Source organism: Bufo gargarizans, chromosome 1, assembly GCF_014858855.1.
Source record: "Bufo gargarizans isolate SCDJY-AF-19 chromosome 1, ASM1485885v1, whole genome shotgun sequence".
NCBI lineage: Eukaryota > Metazoa > Chordata > Amphibia > Anura > Bufonidae > Bufo > Bufo gargarizans.
Genome location: NC_058080.1, coordinates 502278081 through 502291450, shown reverse-complemented (window position 1 = coordinate 502291450; position 13370 = coordinate 502278081). Strand labels below are relative to the sequence as shown.

General features: G+C 48.2%; 1 protein-coding gene across 3 annotated transcripts in view; it reads right to left on the bottom strand.

Annotated features, from left to right (window-relative positions):
* SLC12A6 (solute carrier family 12 member 6) overlaps positions 1–1185 on the bottom strand; it is a 56119-nt gene extending 54934 nt beyond the window's left edge. The window contains exons 1-2 of one of the 3 annotated variants that reach the window (XM_044274988.1): positions 536–1185; positions 152–424 (exon numbers count right to left, since the gene is read on the bottom strand). In XM_044274988.1, coding sequence (XP_044130923.1) covers positions 152–386 — 235 coding nt within the window. In that variant the 5' untranslated portion in view covers positions 387–424; positions 536–1185. The remainder of the gene's footprint in view (positions 1–151; positions 425–535) is intronic. The other 2 variants (XM_044275002.1, XM_044274994.1) reach the window with 2 other exon arrangements.
* Positions 1186–13370: the final 12185 nt, after the last annotated feature.

Below are 13370 nucleotides of genomic sequence, written 5' to 3'. Positions count from 1 at the left end.
TTTTTGCGGACCACAAAATGCACACAGTTGTGTGAATGCATCGGTACAATGTGTGTTCCTTGGATAACTGACCCATGGGTGATTTAGACCCTAGAAGGACCACACTCATCCGATCCTGCCCAGGTCAAGCTGGCAGCTTTCCTTCACCTACCTTCTCCACTGTCCATTGGGTTGGTAGTCCTTTCACTAGCCGGATCCACTGCGGTGGTTGGCAATGAGCTGTCACTGTAAGCGTCACTTCGACTGGCATCCCGGACGCTTTCTCTGGAGCTGAACCGCACACGGGAAGAAGAACTGAGGTCTGGGCTGGAATCCGAGATTGTGCCCATATCGTCAATCTTGGTCGGTGTGACCGTAAATCGCACGGAGGCCATTTTGGGAGGCATTGGTGCCAGCTCCTCGCTTTTCGCGGCCAACTTCTCACCTAGCAAAGAAATAAAGCAGAAGTTTTTTTATCATGTCACTATGTAGTAGGAGAAACAAAGAGGGAATGGCAGAACATTTGCACAATGGTCCCTGTGAATCACAAACCCACCCGCCCCCTGTGTGCGGTCACCGGTGTCTATACACGGACTAGGCGAAAGAAACGCACTCGCAAAGTATCCGCCACGCAGAACTGTACGCAGGAAATATCTGTCACAGCATAGGAAATAACGTGACAATGACAGAACAAATATTGTATTACCACCAGAGAGAAAAACACAGAAATGGGAAGTTACGAGACAGGAACCAGCAAAACCACAGTTCTATCCCAGTACGACAATGACACAGAGCACGAAGAAGAAACCTTCTGCGCCGTCACCGCCGTCACAATCCAGCCTGGAGCCGAGGAGGTCGATGGAAGGAAATGGGGAAAAGTCACAGCTGCAATCATCAGGACATGGCACAAGAACACAAAGTCAGGGGGGAGGGCATGGCTGCCAGCAGGGGCTTTATATAGGCTGAGTATGAGGGAAGAGAATGCCTATCATTAGGGGGGAGTGTTCAGTCTATAGGGGTCTGGGGGGCGTGTAAAGGACAATATTCTACCAGGAGGGGAGGATGGGAGATGTAGTAGGACGGTCAGTCATAGGGCGAGCGCAGGGTGACAGGAGAGGCGAGACAAATGAATAACAGGACGGACGGAGGAAGGAAAGAAAGAGGAGAGCAGCTGCAGGCCCGTGGACGCGCACAGCCGCTATTTGGCATTGCGCCGTGGACGCGCAGGAAACACTGGCGGGGGCGCGCCCAGTCGGTGCATTGGCTCTGCGTGCGCGCGCCGTCAGAATAAAACATGGCGGGGACGCGCGTAAATGCACTTACCGGCTAATTATGGGAGGCGCGTGGTGTAAGCGTGCAGTAAATTCACAATGGTGTGCGTAGGTCATTGGCCCGTGCTCTGACAGGACGGCCGGGGAAGAAGAAACAGTAATTATCCCGGGCACAGGAGGGGTGGCAGCCGTGGGCACTGAGGGAAGTGGTGCCCCATATTACAGTGGGACATATGCTCTCCTCCCGTTGGGCGAGCAATAAGGCGCTGTTCACACTGCTCAGTTTTCAAAGGTGTGCTGAAAATAGCTGACAGTCCCATCCCAGCATTCTTTGGTGTCCTTAGTTCTCACCAGTGATTGTGAACCAGGTGTCAGTCAAAAAGACGAACAGGTGCAGATCTTTCCATTAGGCTCCATTCATGCGTCCGTAGTGTATTGCCGAAACGCAATTGCGGACAAGAATAGGGCACCACAAGAGCAGCACAAAAAGATTAAAGGGGTTTTCTCGCCCATATTCATTGGGGGACACAGCTATAGCTATGTCCTCTAGGAGGCGTTGACACTAGTAAAAGCTGTTAGCTCCTCCCTGGCAGCTGTACCCCCTCCAGCCTGGAGAGAGAGGTTCAGTTTTTTTCTAGAGTCAATAGGAGGCAAGAACTCCAGAAGATTTTTTTTATTTTATTTTTTTCCTTTTTCAGGTGGGGAACAGTGGTCGCCTAGCCTCCCGGGGGAGCATGCCAGTGTTGGCCCACCACGCTGCCTCCTTCACCACAAGACGACAAGGTGGACCAGGGTAGCCTCGCTCCCCTGCATCTTGCCAGCAGAAGGGTCACCCATCCAAGTTCCTCTTCCAGCGTCGTGCCAGTAGCAGAAGGGGTGACCCTGGAGAAGAGGAAGGGTGAAGATGGTAGCAGGACAGATAAGTGATCCTGCTCCCGGCCTTCGACCTCCCTCACTAGAAGAGGCACTTTCCAGTCTCCTGCGTGACTCGACCGGCGGGGGGTGACTGAGGCCACTACAGTCCCGGGAACAGAGGAGCACATTCGGGTTGGGAGGGGGCAGGGCCTATCTTGGCGCTCGGCACAGGACTCATAGGAGAGGCAGCGGCAATTATTTCATTCCTCTCCCGCTTACAAAACGGGCAGCAGCCTGCTGGGTGCAGGCGCTGCGGGGGTTACTCTCGGCGCGCGCACCGCAGAGGCTGAGTGGGAGATCGCAAGACATGAGGGGGAGGGGCTTCTCTTCCCGCCACAGCGCTCAGGAAGCTCTTCTCTGGGACATCTACGACGGCGCTGGTAGGAACTGTTGCTCCTCTCCTCAGGTCACTGTACCCTCTCCAGCCTCAGGTGTGTTCTTCCTGGGTACCATCATGTCTGATCTCTCTGGTGCTCTTCTTAAGCTGCCAATAGCTGTCCATTATGCCTGCTCCATATGTCAGGCAAAATTCACTTGCGGGCAACCAGATTCTGTCGGCACTGCTTGTCAGGCGCCCAGGCAGGCCCCCCCCCCCCTCCTTTCAGCCCGTACTGCTGCCTCCCCCTTTGGCATCTGAGTTGCCGGATTGGGCTAGAACCCTCTCTCAGGCGGTGTAAAACCTTGCTAAAGTCTCTCCATCCACCCTATCTCTAGTGGGTCGCTTGGTTGAGAATCTGCCACCAGCGCAGGCTGCACCCTCGCTTCTTGCTCGGGTGACCCCTCTAGGTCACTTCCCTCTAGTGAATCCGTCAGCGCACGGCAGTCACAAAAGCGTCCCAGAGTAGAACACGGTTCTCCCTCTCCACCCCGTGTACGATCTCACTCAGGTTTTTCTTCTCCTGGGGACAGCAGGTCCCAAGGAGAGGTTGAGAATTCTGATTTGGGCATGGCTACGGAGCAGCCTTCCAAGTTGACCTCCACTGTGGATAGCCTCATTGCTGCCACCCGTGACACCTTCAAGGTGCAGGATGATCCCCACCACCACTGACCTACAGGGGGTATCCTTCTTCCGTCCAAAACAGGCCTTGAAGGTGTTTCCGCGCCATAATGATTTTTTTGTGTTGGTTTCTAAAGCTTGGGATCATCCAGATATGCCTTTTTCCACCCCTAAAAAGCTGGATGTCCTGTATCCTTTCCCAGCGGATTGTGTGTCCACGTGGGCATCCACTCCTAAGGTCGACCCACCAGTGGCACGGCTAGCAAAAAATATGGCTATTCCTATAGCCCGTTCGGGCTGGCGACTGCGCCTCGGGTATTCACCAAAATTCTGGCCCCTCTCGTCGCCCTGCTCCGGTTCAGAGGCATCTTCCTTATGCTTTATCTGGACGACATCCTCATCAAGGCTCCCTCCTTAGCTCAGGAATCGAGCAGTGTACAGTTAACGCTGGAAGCCCTTGCACGTTTCAGGTGGCTGGTCAATCTGCAGAAGTCATCCCTGACTCCCTCCAGACAACTGGTCTTTCTGGGTATGCTTCTAGACACAGAAGAGGCACAAGTTCGCCTTCCTCCGGACAAGCGGCTGGCCTTACAACGCTTGGTGAGAGTGCTTCTCGACTGCAGCCCTCCGTCCATTCGCCTCTGCATGAGGACGTTAGGGAAGATGGTCGCCTGCTTCGAGGCCATTCCCTTTGCCCAGTTCCACTCTCGCACGTTCCAGAGAGCGATTCTGTCCTCCTGGGACAAATCGTCCGAGAGTCTGGACTATCCCATCCGCTTCTCTCCTTAAGTGAGGTCGTCCCTTTATTGGTGGCTGGTCGGTTCCAGTTCTGGGAAGGTCCTTCCTTCCAATATCCTGGACAGTTGTTACCACCGATGCCAGTCTGCAAGGTTGGGGAGGAGTGTTCCCTCCCAGGACAGTCCAAGGCACATGGTCTCAGTCGGAGTCCAAACTTCCGATCAATGTCCTGGAACTCAGAGCGATTCTTTTATCCCTTCAACACTGGACCCACCTCCTGAAGGGTCGCTGGTCAGAGTCCGGTCGGACAACGCCACGGTGGTGGCGTACATCAACCACCAGGGGGGAACACGCAGTTTCAACGTGATGCAGGAATTTGCCAAGATTTTACGGTGGGAGGAGGCCCACGTACTGGCAATTTCAGCTATCTACATCCCGGGTGTGGAGAACTGAACTGCGGACTTCCTCAGCAGGACGACAATAGATCCGGGCGAGTGGTCCCTCCACCCGGAGGTATTCGAGGCGATCTGTCTGCGTTGGGGTCGCCACGATGTGGACTTGATGGCCTCAAAACTCAATCGGAAGCTTCCCACCTTCCTCTCCCTAGCAAGAGATCCGGAAGCTGCGGCGTGGACGCCCTGATCTCCCCTTGGCAGGGGTTTTCCCTCTGTTATGTGTTCCCCCTCCTACCCAGGGTTCTATGGAAAATCAGGATGGAGGGCATTCCGACGATCCTCGTCACCCCAGATTGGCCCCGTCGCCTGTGGTACGCCGACCTCGTTCTCCTTCTAGGAGACGTCCCTTGGTCACTGCCACTCAGAGACGACCTTCTTTCGCAGGGACCGGTCTTCCATCAGCATTTAAGGTCTCTTCGTTTGACAGCGTGGCCATTGAAACCACCATTCTAACGCGAAGAGGTTTTTCGGCAGATGTCATCCGCACTATGATTCAGGCCAGGAAGCCTGCATCGTCCAGGATCTATTACAGGACTTCGAGGTCCTTCCTGGGTTTCTGTGAAAGCCGAAACATTCCTCCTCTTTGTTTTTCTCTCCCCACGGTCCTATCCTTTCTTCAATCAGGGTTGGACCTTGGTCTGGCCCTTAGTTCTTTGAAGGGTCAGTTGTCAGCGCTTTCCATCCTTTTCCAGCGCCCTCTGGCCCTCCTGGGGCCTGTAAGGACTTTATTTCAGGGAGTGGCACATACAGTTCCTCCGTACCGTCCTTTACCGCCTTGGGATCTGAATTTAGTCCTCTCAGCGCTCCAGGCTTCCCCCTTTGAGCCCTTGCAGGATATTTCTCTCCAACTCCTGTCCTGGAAGGTTGTTTTCCTTGTAGCTATCATTTCCATCAGGCGGGTGTCTGAGTTGGCGGCACTCTCTTGCACAGAACCCTTCCTGGTTATTCACATGGATAAAGCGATACTCCGGCCCCTTCCTTCTTTTCTTCCGAAGGTGGTCACTGACTTCCATATCAATGAGGAAATTGTCCTTCCCTCACTGTGTCCCTCTCCTTCACACTCTAAGGAAAAGGAGTTGCACCATTTGGATGTTGTCAGAGCTCTGAAGATCTATTTAGCAGCCTCCAGTCCCTTCCACCGTACGGACTCCCTTATTGTCATTCCGGAAAGTCCTTGCAAGGAATTGGCGGCCTCCAAGGTGGCAATCGCACGTTGGATTCGGGCTGCAATTGCGGAGGCTTACCGCGCCCAGGGCAGGGTTCCACCCTTAGGTGTCATGGCTCACTCCACCAGAGTGGTGGGCGCATCTTGGGCTCGGAGGAATCGCGCTTCGGCTGCACAGTTGTGTAAGGCGGCTACTTGGTCCTCCTTACACACATTCACAAAATTTTACCAGGTGCATACTTATGCATCGGCGGACGCTGCCTTGGGCCGCATGGTTTTGCAGGCGGCAGTTTCTTGGATGCCTGCCGGGACGCTTGCTTCCATGGGTCTGTGTTTTTTTCCCCTCCCTGTGGACTGCTTTTGGATATCCCATGGTTCCTGTGTTCCCCCAATGAATATGGGCGAGAAAATGAGATTTTTCGAAAACTTACCAGTAAAATATTTTTCTCGCTCTTCATTGGGGGACACAGCACCCACCCAGTATTGTTGTTCGACCACAGTTGTGGCTGTTGCTAGTTAGAACCCCGTTGGGTCCTTTGGCATGGTTGGTGTTCCAAGTTTTTTTTTTCTTTGGTTGGCTTGGTTCTCCTACTGCTTGTGCACAAACTGAAGCACTCTCTCCAGGCTGAAGGGGGTATAGCTGCCAGGGGAGGCGCTAACAGCTTTTACTAGTGTCAACGCCTCCTAGAGGACAAAGCTAAACCTATGGTTCCTGTGTCCCCTAATGAAGAGAGAGAAAGAGATTTTACTGGTCAGTTTTACAAAAATCTTATTTTCCTGGAGTAGAATATTGATGGCCATCGGTATCAGATTGGCGGGGGTCCAGGCTGTATGACGGAAGCCAGGGAACCTGTCACCGGGATTTTGGGTATAGAGCTGAGGACATGGGTTGCTAGATGGCAGCTAGCACATCTGCAATATCCAGTCCCCATAGCTCTGTGTGCTTTTATTGTGTAAAAAAAAAAGATTTGATACATATGCAAATTACCCTGAGATGAGTCCTGTACATGAGATGAGTCAGGGACAGGACTCATCTCAGGTTAATTTGCATATGTATCAAATCAGTTTTTTTACACAATAAAAGCACACAGAGCTATGAGGACTGGATATTGTGGATGTGCTAGCGGCCATCTAGCAACCCATGTCCTCAGCTCTATACCCAAAATCCAGGTGACAGGTTCCCTTTAAGTACTGCACCCTCCTCACAGTTTACCAAGCACAGCTCCGTACATCGCCTAGTGGTAGTGCTTGGAATTGCATCCCAAGCCTATTCACTTGAATGAGAGTGAGCCACATCTAGGACATGTGACCGATGTACGTGCCATCTCATGGCCGAGTACCCCAAGCAGTATATGTTAGCCACACATGCCTCCATTCCAGGCACATGTGCTTCTCTGAACTCCACTGAGGCCGTATTCAGACGTCAGTGGATCGCAGGCTTGTCTGTGTTTTCCACATGTAGCACACGTATCCATTGATTTCAATGTGCAAGTTCACACATGTGTTACACACTGTGTTCTGGGGTGACACAAGTTTACCGATCTATCATGTACGTCTATTATAGTCTATGGGTCCTGTGGATTCTCTGTAACAACCCCATAGAAGTCTATGGGGAAAACCACTCTACATAAAGTGCGGAATCGCACAATCGACATGCTGAGGAAATCCACACTGCAGGCCAATTTCCACATGGAACTTACTATAGGGGAGATTTATCAAGACTAGCGATCCCATACCCCAGTCTTGATCCCCCACGGTGGAGTAAGACACGCCTAATGGGCAAGTTATAGTAAATCTGGCACCCCATGCTAAGCCCCGCCCCTTTTCTCTCCACTTCAGAAAAAAGTGTCAAGAAGCTTAAAAAATATACTACTAAGGCTACTTTCACACTAGCGTTCGGGTGGATCCGTTCTGAACGGATCCGCCCATAATAATGCAGACGGAGGCTCCGTTCAGAACGGATCCGTCTGCATTATTTTTAGCATATAACAGCTAAGTGTGAAAATAGCCTCGTACGGATCCGTCCAGACTTTCAATGTAAAGTCAATGGGGGACGGATCCGCTTGAAGATTGAGCCACATTGTGGCATCTTCAAACGGATCCGTCCCCATTGACTTACATTGAAAGTCTGGACGGATCCGCACGCCTCCGAACGGCCAGGCGGACACCCGAACGCTGCAAGCAGCGTTCAGCTGTCCGCCTGTCCGTGCGGAGGCGAGCGGAGCGGAGGCTGAACGCCGCCAGACTGATGCAGTCTGAGCGGATCCGCTCCATTCAGACTGCATCAGGGCTGGACGGCTGCGTTCGGGTCCGCTCGTGAGCCCCTTCAAACGGAGCTCACGAGCGGACCAGCGAACGCTAGTGTGAAAGTAGCCTGACAAATATTTAGAAAGGCTCTACCAGCGGACTACTGGAGCTCAGCCCTTCAGTTACCAACTGAAAGATAGGAATAAATGAATAGAAATATGGGCTGGCTCACAGTATTTTTGCATAAATTTTTTTATTAATAACTATATAAACAATCTTTGTGTCATCACATCAGCATATATAGACATATAAATTACACAAGTATGTGCGGAGCTCACGCACAAACTTAAATAGCTGGAGTACTCCTAAGTATAGGACCAAAGTGACTACAGTGGGGCTGCAAGAAATAATTACTTATGCCGCTGGAATGTCCTGGACATGAGTGTCGATTGCCAGGTAATTGAGACAAAATTATATCTCAGTCGCTACAGCGATTCCAATGTATCCTTGCTGTAATTGATACAAAAGAAGTTTCTCTGTTCGGGTATCCTGTATTATAACAGGACCGCTTTTTTGTGTAAGCAATATTACACTTACTGTTAGCTGTTAACTTGCAGCACAAGACCTCAGACCCGTTGTTTCGCTCAGCGTCCCACGTGTCCAGCCAAGCAGTTGATCGCTGGAAGATGACGTAGGTGCCCGTGGCCGTCAAGCACACGGAAGGTGGATAAGCTGAGCTGAGCTGGTGGTTAGCTGGGCCTGTCTGGCCGGCAGTTGTGGATACAGCAAGGTTTATCCTTAAACTTGTAATGGTATTGGATATAGCAGCATAGGTTTTAGTCCATTTAGTAGATGGTTAAAAATACAAAAGGCTTTTCAGATGATTTGTAGCGTCTTCAAATCCTTGTAGATGTTTCAAAGGTTGAAGATTAAAGAAAGTCCTTTTCTTGCATATTATGTAAAAAACCGCACCTGTAGTCTTGGTCACTATACACACTAGACGCGTTTCGGAAACAAGTTCCTTCCTCAGTAGACAATCATAGAATGCTGCATGTGGACACAAGATTTGACTTAAATACCCTTTTGGGGTTAACATAAAAGCTGGACCAGATTATGGACTGGACTGATTATACGGCCTCATTGAACATCTTTACAATATATACAATAAATTTCCACAGATTAAATACGGTATAAATTTCACTCACATGTTTGTATATCGCTGTATGGAATCCTTATTGGGTATATAGAATAGTTATAACACAAACTGAATTATATCACAATAACCCTATCTGTGATGTAATGGGTTCAATAGAAAACATGGATCAGACTGTGTATGGAGCTGTTCTTATATCTATAGCTTTCTTCATATATTACATTGATCCATACACTTCAGTACATGTTTACATTAATCAGAAAAAGGAATAAAAATTAAATTACATTTAAAAATAAAACCAAAATACATATATAAAAAAATGATGCAATATACTTAAAAATGTATTAAATATATACCTATAAATAAAAACATATAAATAAAAACATAAAATAATCACATAAAATAATCTCATGCTGGGACAGTTGTATGTGGCTTTGAGGAGAGAAGGGAAGGAGTGCAGGAGGGGTCGGTGCGCTGGAAAACAGCCCGGCACCGACTCCCCATGTAGACCAACCCATCTCTCCTACTCGGAAATTGAAATCTTTGGATTCCTGTAGGAGAGATGGGTTGGTCTACATGAGGAGTCGGTGCCGGGCTGTTTTCCAGCGCACCGACCCCTCCTGCACTCCTTCCCTTCTCTCCTCAAAGCCACATACAACTGTCCCAGCATGAGATTATTTTATGTGATTATTTTATGTTTTTATTTATAGGTATATATTTAATACATTTTTAAGTATATTGCATCATTTTTTTATATATGTATTTTGGTTTTATTTTTATTTATTTTTAAATGTAATTTTATTTTTATTCCTTTTTCTGATTAATGTAAACATGTACTGAAGTGTATGGATCAATGTAATATATGAAGAAAGCTATAGATATAAGAACAGCTCCATACACAGTCTGATCCATGTTTTCTATTGAACCCATTACATCACAGATAGGGTTATTGTGATATAATTCAGTTTGTGTTATAACTATTCTATATACCCAATAAGGATTCCATACAGCGATATACAAACATGTGAGTGAAATTTATACCGTATTTAATCTGTGGAAATTTATTGTATATATTGTAAAGATGTTCAATGAGGCCGTATAATCAGTCCAGTCCATAATCTGGTCCAGCTTTTATGTTAACCCCAAAAGGGTATTTAAGTCAAATCTTGTGTCCACATGCAGCATTCTATGATTGTCTACTGAGGAAGGAACTTGTTTCCGAAACGCGTCTAGTGTGTATAGTGACCAAGACTACAGGTGCGGTTTTTTACATAATATGCAAGAAAAGGACTTTCTTTAATCTTCAACCTTTGAAACATCTACAAGGATTTGAAGACGCTACAAATCATCTGAAAAGCCTTTTGTATTTTTAACCATCTACTAAATGGACTAAAATCTATGCTGCTATATCCAATACCATTACAAGTTTAAGGATAAACCTTGCTGTATCCACAACTGCCGGCCAGACAGGCCCAGCTAACCACCAGCTCAGCTCAGCTTATCCATCTTCCGTGTGCTTGACGGCCACGGGCACCTACGTCATCTTCCAGCGATCAACTGCTTGGCTGGACACGTGGGACGCTGAGCGAAACAACGGGTCTGAGGTCTTGTGCTGCAAGTTAACAGCTAACAGTAAGTGTAATATTGCTTACACAAAAAAGCGGTCCTGTTATAATACAGGATACCCGAACAGAGAAACCTCTTTTGTATCAATTACAGCAAGGATACATTGGAATCGCTGTAGCGACTGAGATATAATTTTGTCTCAATTACCTGGCAATCGACACTCATGTCCAGGACATTCCAGCGGCATAAGTAATTATTTCTTGCAGCCCCACTGTAGTCACTTTGGTCCTATACTTAGGAGTACTCCAGCTATTTAAGTTTGTGCGTGAGCTCCGCACATACTTGTGTAATTTATATGTCTATATATGCTGATGTGATGACACAAAGATTGTTTATATAGTTATTAATAAAAAAAATTATGCAAAAATACTGTGAGCCAGCCCATATTTCTATTCAAGAAGCTTAAAAAGTATTAAATCTAGTGTGCACCATAATTTGTAACTTTTTGTTTTCCGCCAGAATAGTGGTGTACAGCGATGGTCAGTTCGCAGTGTTCGCCAGCGAACACATGCGGGCTGCCATCTTTAGTAAGGTAGACTCGTCCGTCTGGCGATGCACAGGTAAGCCCTTACCTGTGCCGGTCTGAAATGAAATGCAGTCACCGGGAGCAGGCAGTTCCGAGAATAGCCTGATGAAGGCCCCCGGCGGCTGTTCTCGGAACTGCCTGTTCCCTGTGACTGCTTTTTATTTCAGACCGGCTCCCGACACAGGCACAGGTAAGGGCTTACCTGTGCATCGCCGGACGGGGGAGTCTACCTTACTAAAGATGGCAGCCCGCATGTGTTCGCTGGCGAACACTGCGAACTAACCATCACTGGTGGTGTAACAGCTTTCCCAAATGTCCCCCTATATTCTTACACACCCATAGGGCGTCTGAAAATCAGTTTTATTCATCTGAATGGGGTTGTTCATGGATTTCCATAAATTCCTTTCAGGTAACGAACTCACTTTCAGTCAGAAATTTCTGCAACTAAATCTGCCATGTCTGAATGATCCCTTACAACGCAGACTGGATCCTAAGCTCTCGCCGTCAGGACTTCAGTGTTATGTGGCAGACTGGGAACTCAAAGTGGCCCTGGAGAAAACCCTAAAAGTGGCCCCATGTTGTAGATGGGTCCAAACTGACACAAACATACGGTGCAGCACAAAATACTGCCATCACCGTCCTGAAGACTGCCATATAGTTGAATTTAGGAGGACAGGTGCATAGGAAAGAATCAGATCATCATGTACCCGGCTGGTGGCCGTGATGAGGGCTTGGGCGGCCCACCAGGAAATTTTCCAGTAGGGTCTGTGGCCAGTCCGCCCCCTGGTGGCAAGTGTTATAATCTGTAACCAGGTAAAATGTCCTGCTAAGGGCTCATGCACACGAACATATTATCTTTCCGCTTCCGTTTAATGCGCATGTGCCGGCCTTGTGCCTCTGCCCATAATGGGGAATGAAGTGCACAGGCGTGGCAAACCTGTTGAACGCCGCTGGATTTCTCACTAAGAGGAGGACGTAATCAGAAGAACCTAGGGCGGGCCAGAGGGGTGAAAGGGGCCTGGGTTTTTCTGAGAAAATCAGCGATGGACAGCCATATGGAAGGTAGCATTCTAATATGTGGAATGTAATGGAGATCCTGATGTTGGTTTTCTATAATGGTGATTTTAGGTGACAGACTCCCTTTAAATAAAAACTGTGTCAAAAGCCATTTTTTGGTCACCTTACATTGCAAAAAGTGTAATAGCAAGCGATCAAAAAGTCATATGCACCCCAAAATAGTGCCAATCAACCAGTCATCTCATCCTGCAAAAAATGATACCCTACCTAAGACAGTCGCCCAAAAAATAAAAAAAAACTATGGCTTTCAGAATATGGAGACACTAAAACATGATTTTTTTGTTTAAAAAAATGCTGTTATTGTGTAAAACTTAAAAAAAAAAAAATGTATACATATTAGGTATTACCGCATCTAAGGGCTCTTTCACACTTGTGTTGTTCTGTTCCGGCATAGAGTTCCGTCGCCGGGGCTCTATGCCGGAAGAATCCTGATCAGTTTTATCCTAATGCGTTCTGAATGGAGTGAAATCCGTTCAGGATGCATCAGGATGTCTTCAGTCCTGGACCGGAACGTTTTTTGGCCGGAGAAAATGCTGCGCTTTTTGCTCCGGCCAAAAATCCTGAACACTTGCTGCAAGGCCGGATCCAGAATTCAATGCCCATTGAAAGGCATTAATCCGGATCCGGCCTTAAGCTAAACATTGTTTCGGTGCATTACCGGATCCGACGTTTAGCTTTTTCTGAATGGTTACCATGGCTGCCAGGACGCTAAAGTCCTGTTTGCCATGGTAAAGTGTAGTGGGGAGCAGTATACTTACCATCCATGCGGCTCCTGGGGCGCTTCAGAGTGACGTCAGGGCGCCCCACGCGCATGGATCACGTCATCCATGCGCATAGGGCGCTCTGACGTCATTCTGGAGCACCCCGGGAGCCGCATGGACGGTAAGTATACTGCTCCCCCGCTCCCCACTACTACTATGGCAACCAGGACTTTAATAGCGTCCTGGCTGCCATAGTAACACTGAAAGCATTTTGAAGACTGATCCGTCTTCAAATGCTTTCAGTACACTTGTGTTTTTCCGGATCCGGCGTGTAATTCCGGCAAGTGGAGTACACGCCGGATCCGGACAACGCAAGTGTGAAAGAGGCCTATAGGAACCTGCTATGTAAAAATATCTCATGACCTAACCCCTCAGGTGGACACTGTAAAAAAAAAAAAAAAAAGAAGTATAAGGTGTGTCAAAAAAATAGCTGTTTTGGCACAGTTTTTATTTTTTGTTA